Source organism: Phoenix dactylifera, unplaced genomic scaffold (assembly GCF_009389715.1).
Source record: "Phoenix dactylifera cultivar Barhee BC4 unplaced genomic scaffold, palm_55x_up_171113_PBpolish2nd_filt_p 000026F, whole genome shotgun sequence".
Classification (NCBI taxonomy): Eukaryota; Viridiplantae; Streptophyta; class Magnoliopsida; order Arecales; family Arecaceae; genus Phoenix; species Phoenix dactylifera.
In genome coordinates this window covers 2562466-2580326 of record NW_024067667.1, presented here as the reverse complement: position 1 = coordinate 2580326, position 17861 = coordinate 2562466, and the positions used below count along the sequence as shown (strand labels likewise).

At 39.0% G+C, this 17861-nt stretch overlaps 1 protein-coding gene across 1 annotated transcript in view; it reads right to left on the bottom strand.

The window, feature by feature from the left end:
* Positions 1 to 17861, bottom strand: part of LOC103712341 — a 54186-nt gene that overhangs the window by 29343 nt on the left and 6982 nt on the right. Inside the window, exon 3 of the mRNA XM_008798835.4 lies at positions 14213 to 14316. Within this exon, the coding sequence (XP_008797057.2) occupies positions 14213 to 14316 (104 nt within the window). The remainder of the gene's footprint in view (positions 1 to 14212; positions 14317 to 17861) is intronic.

The window sequence follows — 17861 nt, the reverse complement described above, 5'->3', positions numbered from 1 at the left end:
TAAATTATTGTTATTCTATCATAATAATTATTATTATGGTTTATATAAAACGTAATAATAATCATAATTACATTGTAACCTCTACTACATAATAACTATTAATTATCATAATAATACACATTAAAAATAAATCTATGATTATAATAGCATATCTAGTGCTCATAATATTAAGTTATTTATAGTGATATGATCAGCATAGCGATTAATGTTATAATAACCAAATAATAATTTAATAATATATTTATTTTCTATTAAAATTATAAAAATGACATTATAATTTTTATACATAATGAAAAAGTATATTAATAATATAAATTATAGTCATCATATTATATTCAACTCAACTCATCATATTATATTACAATAATTATTATCCTCATATTATAATAATAATTTAATAATATAAATATTATTACCATGACTATAATATACATAATTATTATTGCATCATAATGATCCTTATTATAATCCAGATATAATATTACAATGATCATTATTATTTTTTTAATTATTATAGTATAATAAAAAATATATTATTATAATAATATTGTTATAATGTTATAATAATCATCTTATAATGTAAATATTATTACTATGATCATAATCTACTTATCTAATTATTATTATAATCTATAAAATTAAAAAATAACAACGATCTCATAATATTTATTAGTTCTTATCATAATGCATATTATAAATTTATAAATATGATTGTAATAATATTCTAATTATTGTAATATCAAATTATCCTAGAGTGATATAATTATGATAGCAATTAAAGATGATATTATTTTCTGTTATAACAATCCAATAGTAATTTAATAATAAGATTACTTTCTGTTATAATTATAAACAAATAATATAATTATTACATTATAGAAGAAAAACAGTTTACTATTTTCAAGGAGGTAAGCCTATCAAATCATTCGCAGGGTTACCATCTCCTTTTAACATTATACAACAAAACAGTTGCAATTGCATTTGCAGTTTTAACAACAAACAACCAAACAGAATCAGCTTTTGCAATTGCAATTCCAATTGCAGCATTTCCAATTAAAGCTTCTAGTCAAATTGCAGGAAATGATTTGCAAGCAAACAAACGGCCCTTTAGTGAATGTATGGTTGTACATATTGCTCCATTTAGACACATAAAAATTCTCATTTTATTTAAACAACATAAATTTTACATGAAAATGCACTTTTAATTCTAAAAAGGAAAAAGAAAATGATTTCAAAGTTAGAAAATGAACTTGAGTCCAACATCTATGACATGCACATAATTGTGACTCAAGTAATAGTCCTTGATGAACATCACATTCCTTTCAAATTAATCATATTTTAGTATTATATGAATCCTTTTTCTTATCATAACAAGAAATATACAATAGCCAGAAATTTGTGAAGATATGATCTGCAAATTCCTCCCCCTCCACCCCCCCACCACACTGCCCCCCCCCAACCCTCGTCATTCTTTATACAGTGCAATGGCATATAATTAAATGGAAAAAGAAATTATTCCGGTGTCCACCAGCTTTAAGTAATTCAAAAAGCCTGAACTGCACAATGACAGCTCAAGACAACCAAAATTGGTTCATTTTAAAGCTGGTCTCTTCTAAAAAGCGACATCTGTGCTGGTCCTCTTACAGCTATTATGACTTATGAGCCTAGTTTTGTTGACCCCCTAATGGATTTTGATGAATACAAAACACTAGAGTATAATTCCCTTTATATTAACAATTTACTTGAGCATTTCAGGTGTTTAACTAAGAATATTGTTAAGAATTGTCAAGGCATGTTCCCATATTTTTCGGAGGATTTATTGAAGATTTTTGAGATGAAGAAAACGGATCAGGGGCAGCCGAGACGTCTCCGGTTTGTTCCAGAGACGTCTCTGGCACGTAGAGAAGAAACTGGGACGTCTGGAGACGTCCCCGGCACCTGCCGAGGCATCTCGCAGGGTCGGAGTCGACTCCCAGCTTTCCGGAGTCGACTCTCTCAGAGACGGCAGAAAGGCCGATTTCAAGGGATGCGCGCGAGTCGTCTCCGAAGGACACGGAGTCGACTCTCTCAGGGATTCCAGAGGACCTGCTTTTTCGTTGAGAAAAGGTCGGAGCCGTCCCCGACGTCGCGGAGTCGTCCCCACGCATAAAGCACAAATATCCCGAGACGTCTCCCGAGGCACGCGAGCCGACTCTCTCAGAAAAACAGAAAAACAAGAAATCGAGCTGTTCTTCTTCGGAGTCGTCCCCAGAAAGCGCCGAGTCGACTCCAACATCGTCAAAAGATTTTTTATACAGCCGAGACATCTCTCGTTCAAGCGGAGACGTCTCCGGAACGCCTGGGACGCGACTGACACATTTTTGCAGGTTTGTTTGAAATTCTAACGGCTATATTTTTGTGTCTAACGGATCTATTGCTTGTAGGAGTATAAAAAGGAGCTCTTAAGTGCCTTTAAACAACTTCTCACCAACCAAACATAAGATCATTCAAGAGAGAAGAAAGAGAAAGAGTTTCAAGGGAGTTGGAGCTTTCAAGAGGAGAAATCAAGAGCATTCAAGTCTTCTTCATCTGATTTCGTGCTCATCTACTCACTCCCACTCGGCAATCAAAGCTCGCATTCAAGCCAACGTGATCCACATCGGAAGAACCACCATCATCCACGCTTTTCAACGGCAAAGAGGGTTCTTCCGGTTTTGTTGTTCTTCATCGTTTTATTTGCTTTCATAGAAGCTTTTAAATTCTTGTAATACACTTGAATATTGTGCTTGTTCCAGTCAAGGTACTTGGAACAAGGGTTAGGCGTCCCAAGCCTAGGTTAAATTGGGGGATTGTAGGGTTCGTTGTTAGCCCGGGGTAAAACAACGAGTTGGGTAGTTCACTCGAAAAACTACCGGACTGTAATCGCTGATTATAGTGGAAAATTCCTAAAGGTGTTTGGGGAGTGGATGTAGGAGCAGTGGAAGCTCCGAACCACTATAAACCTTTGCGTTTGCGATTGACTGTGCTTACAACTTTAATTTTACTTTTGCACATACACTTGTGTGTTTTGTTTAATTAGACAAAAAGTTTTAAAACACCCAATTCACCCCCCCTCTTGGGTGACCATCTCTGGGCAACAAGTGGTATCAGAGCAGGTGCTCTGTATATTCTTGAAGACCTAACCGTCTTTGCCAAAGATCAAGATGGCAACACCCTTCAACAATGTTCCTGCTGAGGGGCAGGCTACCAATAGACCTCCACTCTTCAATGGGACAAATTATTCCTATTGGAAAACTAGAATGAAAATTTTTATTCAAGCACAAGATTATGCCTTGTGGAGGGTTATAATCAAAGGACCACACGAACCATCTCTCACAGTTAATGGCGTTCAGGTTCCCAAACCTGAGGAGGATTGGGATGAGAATGATAATAAGATGGTTCAACTCAATGCTAGAGCCATGAATTCATTGTTTTGTGCTCTAGATGTAAATGAGTTTAATAGAGTCTCCACCTGTAGTTCCGCCAAGGAAATATGGGATAGGCTTGAAGTTACCCACGAGGGTACTAATCAAGTCAAGGAGTCTAAAATGAACATTCTAGTTCACAAATATGAATTATTTAAGATGGAACCCAACGAAACTATTTCATGCATGTTCACACGCTTCACTGATATAATAAATGGTCTAAAGAATTTGGGTAAATCTTACACTAACTCAGAACTTGTGAGGAAAATTCTTAGGTCCTTGCCAAAAGTTTGGGAAGCGAAGGTCACGGCGATCGTAGAAGCCAAAGACCTCAACACCTTGGCACTTGAAGAACTATTGGGCTCATTGATGACGCATGAGCTCACAATGAAGCAACATGAAGAAGAAGTGCCAAAGAAGAAGACAATCGCCCTCAAGGCTACTTCAAGTGTTTGTGAAGAAGAAAGCAGTGAAAGTGAAGAAGAAAGTGAAGATGAAGACTTGGGCTTAATAGTAAGGAAGTTCAAAAAATTCATAAGAAGAAAGAAGGCCTTCCCAAGAAAGAAGTTTGGAGGGAGAAATGATTGGAAAAAGGAAAAAGAAAAAGAAAGAGACCCAATCATATGTTATGATTGCAAGAGACCGGGACACATCCGCTCCGAATGCCCTCAACAGAAGAGGCACTATGGAAAGAAGAAGAAGAAGGCGTTGAAAGCGACTTGGGATGATAGTGACACATCCTCCTCCGAGGAAGAGAAGGAAGAGACCGCCAACTTGTGTTTCATGGCATTCGACGACGATGAGGTATGTCAAAGCTCAACTACAGATTTTACTTTAGAAGAATTATATGAAGCTTTCCAAGAACTCATGAATGATTGTAGTATGTTAGGAGTAAAAAATAAAGAACTAAAGGCCTCCAATCAAAAACTAAAGGATGACATTAAAAACCTATTGATTGAAAAGGAGAGCTATGAAAATGATAGCATCATTGACCTAAAGGATAAAAATTCAAAACTTAGCATTGAAAATGAAATGGCAAAAACACTCATTAAGGAATTAAATCTAAGAGTCAAATTCCTACTCAATAGTAATACTTCACTTGCACAAAATGTTGAATCCCTTAAAAATGATAAGGAAGAATTAGCTAAAGAAAATTTGGACCTTAAAGATGAGCTACACAAGTATAAACCAATTGTGCAGAAATTTACACAGCTCGGAAAAATTAAATCTTATTCTATCCAATCAAAGAGCTGTTTTTAATAAAGCCGGATTAGGATACAAAACTAGCAAACAACAAAAATATCTAAAGAACTTTTTTGTAAAAGCAAAAGATGTCAAAACTGAAAAACCTACATGCTTTTATTGTGGGAAAAGTGGACATAAAGCTTATTCTTGCATTCAAAGAAAGATTCAAACTAATAAGAACACACTTGTAAAGGGTAAAAACACAACCAAAATGTGGGTGCCTAAGGAAACCAACTACACTAACCAAGAAGGACCCAAGAAAACTTGGATACCTAAGAGCTTCACATGATTATTTTGCAGGTATGCCTTGCAGCCGGGAGCAAAAAGAGAATGTGGTATCTTGATAGCGGTTGCTCAAGGCATATGACCGGTGACAAGAGCCTTTTCGTCACCTTGAAATCAAAAGAAGGAGTAGTCACATTTGGAGACAATGCTAAAGGTCAAATCATTGGCGTTGGTAAAATTTCCATATCACCCTCCTCATTTATTGACAATGTATTGTTAGTTAATGGATTAAAACATAATTTATTAAGTATAAGTCAATTTTGTGACAAGGGCTTTAAAGTGTCATTTGAATCTTCCCTATGCATAATTAGTAGCCCAATTGACAATGAGATCATACTTATGGGACATAGGCGTGGACATGTTTACATGGTAGATCTTGATGATCTCACCATGAAGGATGGCCAATGTCTTGTAGCCATGGATGCCAAGGTCAATGAGACAAGCTGGTTATGGCATCGTAGGTTAGGGCATGCTAGCATGGATTTAATTTCTAAATTGATTACAAAAGATCTAGTCAAAGGACTACCAAAAATAGACTTTGAAAAGAACAAAATTTGTGCTGCATGTCAACTAGGAAAACAAACAAGAAGCTCCTTCAAATCTAAGAACATAGTCTCAACATCAAAACCCTTAGAACTAATTCACATGGATTTATTTGGACCCACTAGAACTGCTAGTCTAGGGGGTAAGAAGTTTGGTCTTGTAATTGTTGATGACTTTTCACGTTTTACATGGGTTTCATTTCTTGCCCACAAAGATGAGTCCTTTTCCGCTTTTATCAAGTTTCATAATAGGATTTCGAATGAACTTAATCTTAAACTAAAAGCAATTAGGAGTGATCATGGTACCGAGTTTGAAAATCAGCATTTTGAAAAATTTTGTGAAGAAAACGGTATCAATCACAATTTTTCGGCCCCTAGGACACCCCAACAAAATGGAGTGGTAGAAAGGAAGAATCGCACACTAGCAGATATGGCTCGTACCATGTTGTGCGAATCGGATCTACCAAAGTATTTTTGGACTGAAGCAATCAATACTGCCTGCCATATTTTAAACCGTGCTTTAGTTAGATCTATCTTAAAGAAAACACCTTATGAGTTGTTGAAAAATAAGAAGCCCAATATAAGTTATTTTTATGTTTTCGGTTGTCGCTGCTTTATTTTAAATAATGGAAAGGACAATCTAAGTAAGTTTAGTGCTAAATCAGATGAGGGGATCTTTTTAGGTTATTCCTCATCTAGTAGAGCATACAGGGTCTTCAACAAGAGAACTCTCGTTGTTGAAGAATCCATTCATGTTGTTTTTGATGAAGCTAATGGAGATTCTTCTAGAAAAGAAGAAGATGGTGATGCAGGTATACTTGAAGACAGAATGAAGGAATTCTCCATACAAGACAAACAACATGAGGATGAAATCAAAGAAGTTACAATTCAGCAAGATGAAGAAGATCAACCCCCAGCGAGAAATCAAGATCTTCCTAGGGAATGGAGGTATGCACATGGTCATCCAAGGGATCTAATCCTTGGTGACCCTTCACAAGGGGTAAGGACAAGATCCTCTTTAAAAAACACTAGTAATTATCTTGCATTCGTTTCACAGATAGAGCCTAAATCACTAGAAGAAGCCGAAAAAGATGAAAATTGGATAAATGCTATGCAAGAGGAATTAAACCAATTTGAAAGAAATCAAGTTTGGACTCTAATGAAAAGACCCCCTAATGTTTCAATTATAGGCACCAAGTGGGTATATAGAAATAAACTAGATGAAGATGGAATAGTAATAAGAAACAAAGCTAGGCTAGTAGCCAAAGGCTACAATCAGGAGGAAGGCATAGATTTTGATGAAACTTTTGCTCCTGTTGCCAGGTTAGAGGCTATTAGACTACTTTTGGCATATGCATGCTTCATGGATTTCAAACTCTATCAAATGGATGTAAAAAGTGCTTTTTTAAATGGTTATATAATGGAGGAAGTTTATGTAGAACAACCTCCAGGTTTTGAAAACCACTTACATCCAGATTATGTTTTTAAATTGCATAAAGCATTGTATGGATTTAAGCAAGCCCCTAGGGCGTGGTATGAAAGATTAAGTAATTTCCTAATTGAAAATAAGTTTAAAAGAGGAAATGTAGACAAAACACTCTTCATTAAAAGAAAAAGGAATGACTTATTGCTTGTGCAAATTTATGTGGATGATATAATTTTTGGTGCTACTAATGATAGTCTTTGTCAAGAGTTTGCTAAGCTTATGCAGGGAGAATTTGAAATGAGCATGATGGGTGAGCTCAACTTCTTCCTTGGGCTACAAATAAAACAATCAGAAGAAGGCATATTCATCAGTCAGTCCAAATACATCAAGAAAATGTTGGAGAAGTTCAAGATGAAGGATGCAAAGGAAATCAGCACACCCATGGGCTCAAGTTGCAAGCTTGACAAAGATGAAAAAGGTAAAAGTGTAGACTGCAAATTGTACAGAGGTATGATAGGGTCTTTACTTTACCTTACTGCTAGTAGACCAGACATATTATTCAGTGTTTGCATGTGTGCTAGATACCAAGCATGTCCTAAGGAATCACACTTGCAAGCTGTTAAAAGAATATTCAAATACCTAGTAGGGACATCTAATGCAGGCTTATGGTATTCTAAACAATCTGATTTAAATTTAATTGCTTATTCCGATGCTGATTTTGCCGGGTGCAAACTCGACAGAAAAAGCACAAGTGGCACCTGTCAATTCTTGGGTGCTAACTTGGTTTCTTGGTTTAGCAAGAAACAGAATTCAGTTGCCTTGTCCACAGCTGAGGCCGAGTACATTGCAGCCGAAAGCTGTTGTGCCCAAGTTCTTTGGATTAAGCAACAACTTGAAGATTTTGGTATCAAAATGGACAACATTCCAATTAGATGTGATAATACAAGTGCAATTAATTTAACAAAAAATCCTGTCCAACACTCTAAATCAAAACACATAGAGATTAGGCATCACTTTATAAGGGATCATGTGCTGAAAAATGATGTATTGATTGAGTATGTATGCACTGAAAATCAATTGGCCAATATCTTTACAAAGCCCCTTTGTAAAGATAGGTTCAACTTTTTAAGGAATGCCTTGTGCTTGTATGATCCTAGCAAGTAGATTGAATTTGTAATGCAAGCATGACTCGATTTCAACACTATAGCTTAAATGATTTAACTCTTCAAACATATGCAATGCTTTGAATGCTCTAGAGATAAACATGAATGCTACTCAAACTAATAATACACTTCAAGGTCACATATAGGAAACCAAGTGCCTAATGAGTGAAAATATGAATTTATCAAATTAGATGACGAATTGTTTGACTTTCCGGAGGATGGTCATCCCCCCTTGGACTCTTCATAGAGATATTTTCAGAGCCTATTCCATAAGCATTCGAAATTTGGTCAAACATTCCTCATTTCAATATTGATAATTCAAAAATCATTGTCAAGCTTTTATAGGATGTATTATTAAAAGGAAGGATCACAAGCAAGGTCACTTTATATTCGCCAAAAGAAATCAAATTGATCATTAAGGTTGAATAAAACGAATTGGGAAAAGATTGGGAACCTTCTGAAATTTTTCAGTGCCGGAGACGTCTCTGGCAAATCACAGAGACGTCCCCCCGACGAGACGTCTCGCATTAGTCGCGGAGACGTCTCGGGGACAGAATGAATGTTTTTTTAAATAGGCCGAAACAGCTCGAGCCGTCCCGAGCTGCTTTCTATCGTCCCCAACGAAACCCTAAACCCTAGCATTCATCTTCTCTCCACCACAAATCGAACCAAAATCACTGCCCATTTCCCTAGATTTCCGATCAATGGCACCTAAGAAAGCTAGGCGTAGTGGTGGGAGGCGTCCTAGGGTGGCAAACGACGAGGAACGGAGGGAAGAGTCCTCCACGCCGTCTCCTCCGGTTGCTCCGCCAACCGTGACTCCCTCCTGTGCGAATCGCACAGTGACAACAGGTAGGCACATAGATTTTCATTTCTTAGCGAGTGAGGGGTTCTCTATTGGAGAGAAACTCCGTGCCCAAGGTTGGGAACACCTATGTTCCCTAAACATGTCTACCTATCCCGGCCTAATGAGAGAAATCTTTAGTAGTTTGGCCTTAGGGAGCTCGGGGTACACCGGGTATGTCCGAGGCACAATGGTAGAAATCAATGAGGACATTTTATCCAGTTTATTGCAAATACCCAAGTACGGTGAGGCTCCGACCTCACATCCCCAAAGGGAGATTGCCTTAAACCTAATCCTAGGTAGAGAAAACTGCGGTCCTCTTGACATAGTTAAGTCCCAAGACCTCAATGCTGAAATGAGATTGCTTTTGAGCATAATTAACAGGGTCTTGTTCCCAAAAACCGGTCGCTTCGCCTTCGTTTCGGAGCGAGATCTAGCCATTATGCACCACATCTTGCTAGGGATTCCCCTAAACCTTCCTAGGCTCATGTTGAACTACATCTCAATATGTCATAGGTACTCCAGATTCAGCATACCGTATGGGATGGTCTTCACCCTACTTTTCAAGCACTTTAAGGTTCCTATCCCTGAAAATGAGCCAGAGAAACCCTTGAGAAACATTGACTTCTATAACGAGAGCACACTACATAGGATGGAGTTTCACAAGAAAGACGGATCTTGGGTTAAGGTCTGTAAAAGAAAATCCCAAACTGTAGAGCCTGAGATCCATCATCAAGAGCCTGTCCATCTCTCTCCTCCACATAGCCCTATACCCTTTACTGATCATATGGAGAGCTTTCCTGATGTACCTTCCAGCTCGGCTGGACCATCCACTTCCATGCCTCCTCCTCCAGCTTGTGGATCGACGCTCTTGTCAGATGAGCAGATGCACACCCTAGCATCCATGGTGTGCCAGCAAATGAGGGAAGAAATGAGATCAGTAATTTCTGCTGAGATAGCTCCCATCCGCACCTCACATGAAGCACTCTTAGAAGAGTTGAAAGAAATCAAAATTCAAATGGAAGCTATAGGGTCAGAATTGGTTTGTGTGGCATCAAACCAAACTAGAAGATCATGTGAGATACAGGCTGAATTGAAGATCATATCGGATGGTCTTCAAGAGCTGACGAGCCCTGAAGGCAATGTGAGCAGTGTGGCTGCCCAGCTTAGAGGGAGGATTGACAGGGCAACCGATGAATTTGAAGCCTTAGTGACAGCCCTCAATCAATCTCAGGGAGATAACTTTAGAAGTCTAATGGATGCAATAAATAGGTTTGTGGAGGCTGCTGCTGGGGCTATTGAGCGTGGTCGCCGGTGAGGCACATTTTGTGGACACCTAGGGTTCATCTTTTTGTAAAACCCTAGGCTTATATGAAACTCTTTCTTTTGTATTAGCAATCAATCCTTGTAATAGCTTCAAATGATTGTAAAACTATATGAATGTCATAACCCTTCTTTTTGAATCTTGGAGTATGTTTCTAATACTGTGATGTGCCATGGATTGCTAACTTGACAATGCATATGAAACAAGGGGAGCACAACTTGTAATAATTGCATTTAAAAGGTCTGAAATGAATTCCGAAACAAAGGGGGAGTAAATTTCACCTTCCCAAATCATTGAATGTTTCATGGTAATATGAATGCTGAATTCTAATAGGCATCGCGTTTTTAGGTACCTAAGGAAAATTTGTCCCCTTCATTGTTGATGACAAAAAGGGGGAGTAGAACCACCAATATGGAAATGGAATGCAAAATGCAAAATTTACACTCATACTTGAAAGTTTAATTAGAATCAACAAAATGAAAAGATAAAATCGAAAAATATTGGCTTTAAGACAATTGTCCTTCTGGAAAAGAAAGGGGGAGTCAAAAGTATTTGACTTTTGATTGTCTTTAGCATCAATATTTCATTAATTTACACTTTAACTTGATTCAAATCTAAAAGTGATAGATGATATGCCTAAATTGCTCAAAGAGCTACTAAGATCAATACTTATGCATAAGGATAGAACTGACAGTTGACTATATTGAATTATGCATACTGTATCTAGCTCTAACCAAAACACAATACTTGTACATCTGATCAAATACTGTGTATATGTTTAATTTTAAATTTTGCATATACTCAGTGTTTTGTCATCATCAAAAAGGGGGAGATTGTTGACCCCCTAATGGATTTTGATGAATACAAAACACTAGAGTATAATTCCCTTTATATTAACAATTTACTTGAGCATTTCAGGTGTTTAACTAAGAATATTGTTAAGAATTGTCAAGGCATGTTCCCATATTTTTCGGAGGATTTATTGAAGATTTTTGAGATGAAGAAAACGGATCAGGGGCAGCCGAGACGTCTCCGGTTTGTTCCAGAGACGTCTCTGGCACGTAGAGAAGAAACTGGGACGTCTGGAGACGTCCCCGGCACCTGCCGAGGCGTCTCGCAGGGTCGGAGTCGACTCCCGGCTTTCCGGAGTCGACTCTCTCAGAGACGGCAGAAAGGCCGATTTCAAAGGATGCGCGCGAGTCGTCTCCGAAGGACGCGGAGTCGACTCTCTCAGGGATTCCAGAGGACCTGCTTTTTCGTTGAGAAAAGGTCGGAGCCGTCCCCGACGTCGCGGAGTCGTCCCCACGCATAAAGCACAAATATCCCGAGACGTCTCCCGAGGCACGCGAGCCGACTCTCTCAGAAAAACAGAAAAACAAGAAATCGAGCTGTTCTTCTTCGGAGTCGTCTCCAGAAAGCGCCGAGTCGACTCCAACATCGTCAAAAGATTTTTTATACAGCCGAGACGTCTCTCGTTCAAGCGGAGACGTCTCCAGAACGCCTGGGACGCGACTGACACATTTTTGCAGGTTTGTTTGAAATTCTAACGGCTATATTTTTGTGTCTAACGGATCTATTGCTTGTAGGAGTATAAAAAGGAGCTCTTAAGTGCCTTTAAACAACTTCTCACCAACCAAACATAAGATCATTCAAGAGAGAAGAAAGAGAAAGAGTTTCAAGGGAGTTGGAGCTTTCAAGAGGAGAAATCAAGAGCATTCAAGTCTTCTTCATCTGATTTCGTGCTCATCTACTCACTCCCACTCGGCAATCAAAGCTCGCATTCAAGCCAACGTGATCCACATCGGAAGAACCACCATCATCCACGCTTTTCAACGGCAAAGAGGGTTCTTCCGGTTTTGTTGTTCTTCATCGTTTTATTTGCTTTCATAGAAGCTTTTAAATTCTTGTAATACACTTGAATATTGTGCTTGTTCCAGTCAAGGGACTTGGAACAAGGGTTAGGCGTCCCAAGCCTAGGTTAAATTGGGGGATTGTAGGGTTCGTTGTTAGCCCGGGGTAAAACAACGAGTTTGGTAGTTCACTCGAAAAACTACCGGACTGTAATCGCTGATTATAGTGGAAAATTCCCAAAGGTGTTTGGGGAGTGGATGTAGGAGCAGTGGAAGCTCCGAACCACTATAAACCTTTGCGTTTGCGATTGACTGTGCTTACAACTTTAATTTTACTTTTGCACATACACTTGTGTGTTTTGTTTAATTAGACAAAAAGTTTTAAAACACCCAATTCACCCCCCCTCTTGGGTGACCATCTTTGGGCAACAAGTTTTAAATCCCAGTGGGACATCCCATGAGATGCTGGGATAGGATCCCTTCCTAAGTGTTGGGGCAGGACCGTCCTGCCATCATCGCAGTATCCCGATCAGCATGTCCTAGGATATTTCCTATCCAAAGTGTCAAGATGGGGCGAGTTGGTGGCACATCCCGTTCCACAGAAAAACCAAGACAGCCCTATCCCAGAGGACTTAGAACCTTGCTTATGAGTACAAAAAAGTTCTATTGTCCTAGTATCAACTAATAACTTCTCCATGATTAAGCCTCGAATGAACTCAACTAGGGAAAGTTCTATAATACCAACTTAAACCAAACTTCTTGATCCTCCTTAGATAATTTTAGAATATGAAATAAAAAAACACTATCAGGCCAGATTCGCCGAACCGATATCAAGATGCGTACCGGTCGGCATCCTACGGGTCGATACCAGTTCGAACCGAGCCGAACCGGATGGAACCGTCCAATTCTGGCCGGTTCCAGCCAGAGGCAATCAAGTTCCGGCCTCGCTTTCTACTGCCGAACCAACCGAGCAGGTCGGCTCGGTTTGGGCGGAACTGGCCGGTTCGGCCGGTTCAGCCCACACTGCTATCATGCAGTATAAATGAAATCTTTACATACTGCAAGCTCAATTAGCAATAGACAGTAATGACTACAAATGTATGATAAGTGGAGTTCTTAACGATTACAAAACTATTGACATATTTTCCATTTTTCTTATTTTGTTTTATTCTTCTATCGAATCTGCGTCCTCAGTGCTAATGAAACAGAAACAAGAAATTTAACCTTTCAGGGGAATGAATGTCAAAGAAGGATCCAAAAGACTACAACTATAGCTGAATGAAGCTGACATCATGCTTTTATTTGGTTATCAGTTATCTTTCAATTTGTTGTTTTTACTGTAATTAAAAATCTTGAATCAGGTACATACATACATACAGCTAAAAGTGGGATAGCATTTTTAGATAGCAAAACAATTTCTCACATTTAACTTCCTATGAGAATGTATACCCTAGAATGCAAGGACACTTCAAATCACTTGCCGTTTTTTCGAATTGGATACATTTCAGATATTCATACTTGTCGGAAAATTCTCGAATACATGTCCGATACCTGAAAAATATCCTATTTTTCATCATCAAAACGACACTCGGATACTTCCTAGATACACTTGAGATACTTGTATGCTACCTCCAAAAATAAGGATAGCATTTTCTTTCTTTTCTTGATGTTGACCTTTTAATGATGAATGGTCAATATTGTAGCCTATGATGTTTATATTTAAACATGAAGTATGGATAGGAGTCAGGATTTGAATGATAACCAAATGATGAGTTTGTAAAAGTTGATACTATCATGTAAAGGACAGACTATGTTATTTTCATAGCCTACCATGCTTTAAGGATGTTTCTTAACACGTGTGTATGCATGACTGTATTATATTCATTGACATACCCTAGCTATATCATATCCTAAATTTTCAAGGTTTGCCTATTGGTGTATTTGTATGATGTCGTATCTATTTCCCTTATCCCTATCCATGCTTCTTAAGCTATAAGAAATGTAAATGGAATGCGGACATCCAATCCTGGTAGGAAGATATCTCTAACTATAATGAAAAATGAAAACTCAATCTGCTACTTCTTTATTACCTGTTCCCATGACAGTATATGACACAGGGAAGGGTCTTTCCTTCTGTCATCGCAAGTGGCACATAATGACTGCACTGAAGCTTTTTTCCTTGACCATTTATAACCTGCAGCAGTAGCTATACATTTAGTAAAATCAACCAAATAAAACAATAATGCAATTTAAAGCACATAGCTGCAATAGCTAGCTTCCATCTGTCCCATGGAAGCATAAGATAAAAACCAATGAAACCAATACTTGTCAGGCAATTAAGTCATTCTTACATAACCCAATAATGCAACCAAACCGTGTCTTGAATAGTCATAAATTTAGCACCATGAACTATTCCACTAGAAAATAACCTGGCAATCAGGGTGTATACATGTCAACAGAAGCAATGAACTAAGTCTATCAACTGAGTAAGATTGACTGAACTTTTAGGTAGGACAAGATTCAAATCATCTATCAAAGCAATAAGTAGAAAGAAAAGAATCTGGTTCTTTCGACATGATGATTTCTGATTATATCCAATGGTCAAATTTGATCCAATAACTTGAAACTTAATGATCAACTGTTAGACATCCTTCCTTGCTATGTGTCCACTAAATGAAAACCAGAATCCAAGGTTCGCCATACCGGATCCGGTAGGCGTACCGGTAGCCTACCGGACCAGTACGGTTCTGGTTCGTACCGGAATAGGCCGGTACGAACCAGCCAGCTCTTCCCCGCAGGAGCCGAGGAAGAAGAAGAGAACGAGAGAGGGAGGAGACCTATGGCCGCCATCGGACAACCGCGGAGGGGCGGCGGAGGCCGGGGCGGCAGCGGAACCCGCAGGGGCGCGGCAGAGGCCGAGACCGCGGCCGCATCCCCTGTTTCTTTTGAAATAGGGGATGCGGCTACAGCTTTTTAATTTGGGGATTTTAAGTGAAATCGGCAAATCGGATGCCGACTTCACTTAAAAATCTCCGAATTAAAAAATTTAAAAAAATTTTAGTGAAGTCGGCAACGGATTTGCCGACTTCACTTAAAATCCCCAAATTAAAAAAGTCGCGGCCACGTCCCCTGTTTCTTTCAAAACAGGAGACGCGGCCCCGGCCTCAGCCTCCGCATCCGCCGCGCCCCCGCGGGCTCCGCCGTCCCTCCGCGGCTCTCCGATGGCAGCCACAGATCTCCTCCCTCCCTCTCTTCCGCGTGCTCTCTCTCCTTCTCTTCGTCTTCTTCGTCTCCGACACAGAACCGGCCTGTACCAGTTTTCACTGCTCCGGTGTACCGGTTACAGGCCGGACCAGTCTGAACCGGCCGGTACGGGCCGGTTCGTTAGACCTTGCTAGAATCTCTGACTCTACCTTCATTCAACCATCACTCTTTTGATAACTCATGAGTTCGGACATATAATTTAAGGGATATAGCAAAAGTAAAAAAAAAGGAGATCTGACTCTGAAACTCATCTTGCATGGCATGATGGTAACCTTTTCTCTCCCCACACACAACTCTACTACCATATGAATCATATCATGACATGACACGTATGGAGACAGGATGTCTTCTTTGAATGAGTCAAAACTTATGCTTAGCAATTTAGATATACATAGGATCTATCAGCGGAGAAGGATCTAGGTCCCTGTGAAATGGGATGGCACCATTGGTACCTTACTGTTCCTGACAACCAGCACCCAGGACACCAGCAAGAACCACTCCATTAATAGGCCAGGAAGTCCCAAGCATCCTGGTAGTGTCCTAACACTTGGGATCATTGGGACGGTCAGTATGGACCAGGACACGACATTTTTCAGTTTCCATTTGCCCTATCCATGCTGTATTTTCCCAGTTCCATACTATACCAGAAGCAAACCGAGATAGGGCACAGTAACATGATTCAAACTGTTGATGTAGCATTAAGAAGCTACCTGAAATAGCTGGGTTTTAGATTAAATCAAATTCGCTAGTATACCTTCGGTTTAATATTCTATGGGTAATATGTCCGAACTTTCCATGTTAATCAGAGGAAATACTTGACAAAATATGATAATATAATGAGAACAAGTACAAGCATGATATGCACATTGAACCTTGAAGAGACCATAGCCTTTGATCAGAAAGAAGAGAAGGAGAATTTTGAAACACAGCCCCTGATAGGAACAAGGGTTATTGTTTGCCGTAAAAGTAAATTCAAACAATATCACTGGACAAATATTACAAGAAAATAAATTACCATTAACTTCCCGCTCACTTGCTTGGCTTCATATTAAACAACATGAAGTCAAAAATGGGAACCCCTAGTGTGCACTTCACCAATTTAGTAATGCATTATCCAATTTGTTTCAGGTTTACTAGTGAAGAGAGATGTGATGCAGGAGACAACACCCAAAACACTTCAGTGGTCATTGCAGTGCACATACATGGTGCAACGATAGTACTCCCAAATTCAGGATTCTCATTACAATTTTTCAGATACATGTCAGAAATTTCCAGTGGTAAAGGATATTCATCATAATTAGTCTACTGAAAGTCAAACCTTTAGTGAGAAGATTTTTGCGGGATCATGCTGCCACCTCAGGCTTTGTAGTATTCACATATACATTAGAAACATCCTTGCACAACTTTATAGAACAAAACAGCAAAATTGTCGTATGTGATAAATCTTGTGTCAAATAAAACTAGGAAAAAAAATGAGATGACAATTCAAAAGCATAAGCAGAATAAATGATATCTAATTCATGATGTCTGATTTGTCTGGTTTTAAACACTCAAAGTTGGTATGCTGCAACACTAAATAATGCACATGCAAGATACAGATCTTGTAGCCTATATCTGATGCAACAACAGATACGAAGAGCTCCCATATCATCAAATGATCTAACTGATATTAAAGATTGGTGTGGTTACTAGTTAGGTATGTTATGCTCAGTATGATACGGTTCTTACTGTTTATCATGGTAGTGCCCAAAACCGGGCGATATGGGACGACGATATGGTACATACTCCAGTTTCGGGTGGTACCAAATGGTACAAGCGGTTCTGCTCAATTTGGACCAGTATGGAACGGCTCAACTCATATACCAAACCAAACCTTAGTACTATATATATACCTTAAGTCCTTAACCATACGATATTGTACAGTCAATACAGGTCGGTACACTAAACTTTAGATTGGTGTGCTTTGACATACAAGACTAAGCAAGCTGTCAAAGTATATGGCAGCTCAACCTTAATAATCATTGGAAAGGAAATTCAGATCAAAAATTATGTTCTAGCTTGTAGGGAAACCAATAGGATGCCTCATAATTTGTTTATACTTTACATGTTTGTATAAGTTACAGTAGAGATGTATTCATCAACCTATCTACTAATATATGACAGGAAAGCTTCTAAGGCTAGCCTCACGCCTCAGAGACTGAAGTTGCATATCCTCTTTAAAAAATTAGTTAAACTTTCAAAAACCCTCCCTACCCCTGATTGCCCAGGCCCTTCAAACATGGCATGCAACTCTTTCCAAAGGGAGGAAAAAGAGGGGGAAGGGAAAAAAAAAAGGAAATAGTATCTTCTAGATTCCATACGCAACCCCCCGCACCCAACCATCTCTCACTCCTCGAGGTACAATCAGGCACCAAAAGCAATCTACTCATGCTACAACATATTTTAAATTCGTAAGCACTTATCTTATTCATGGGT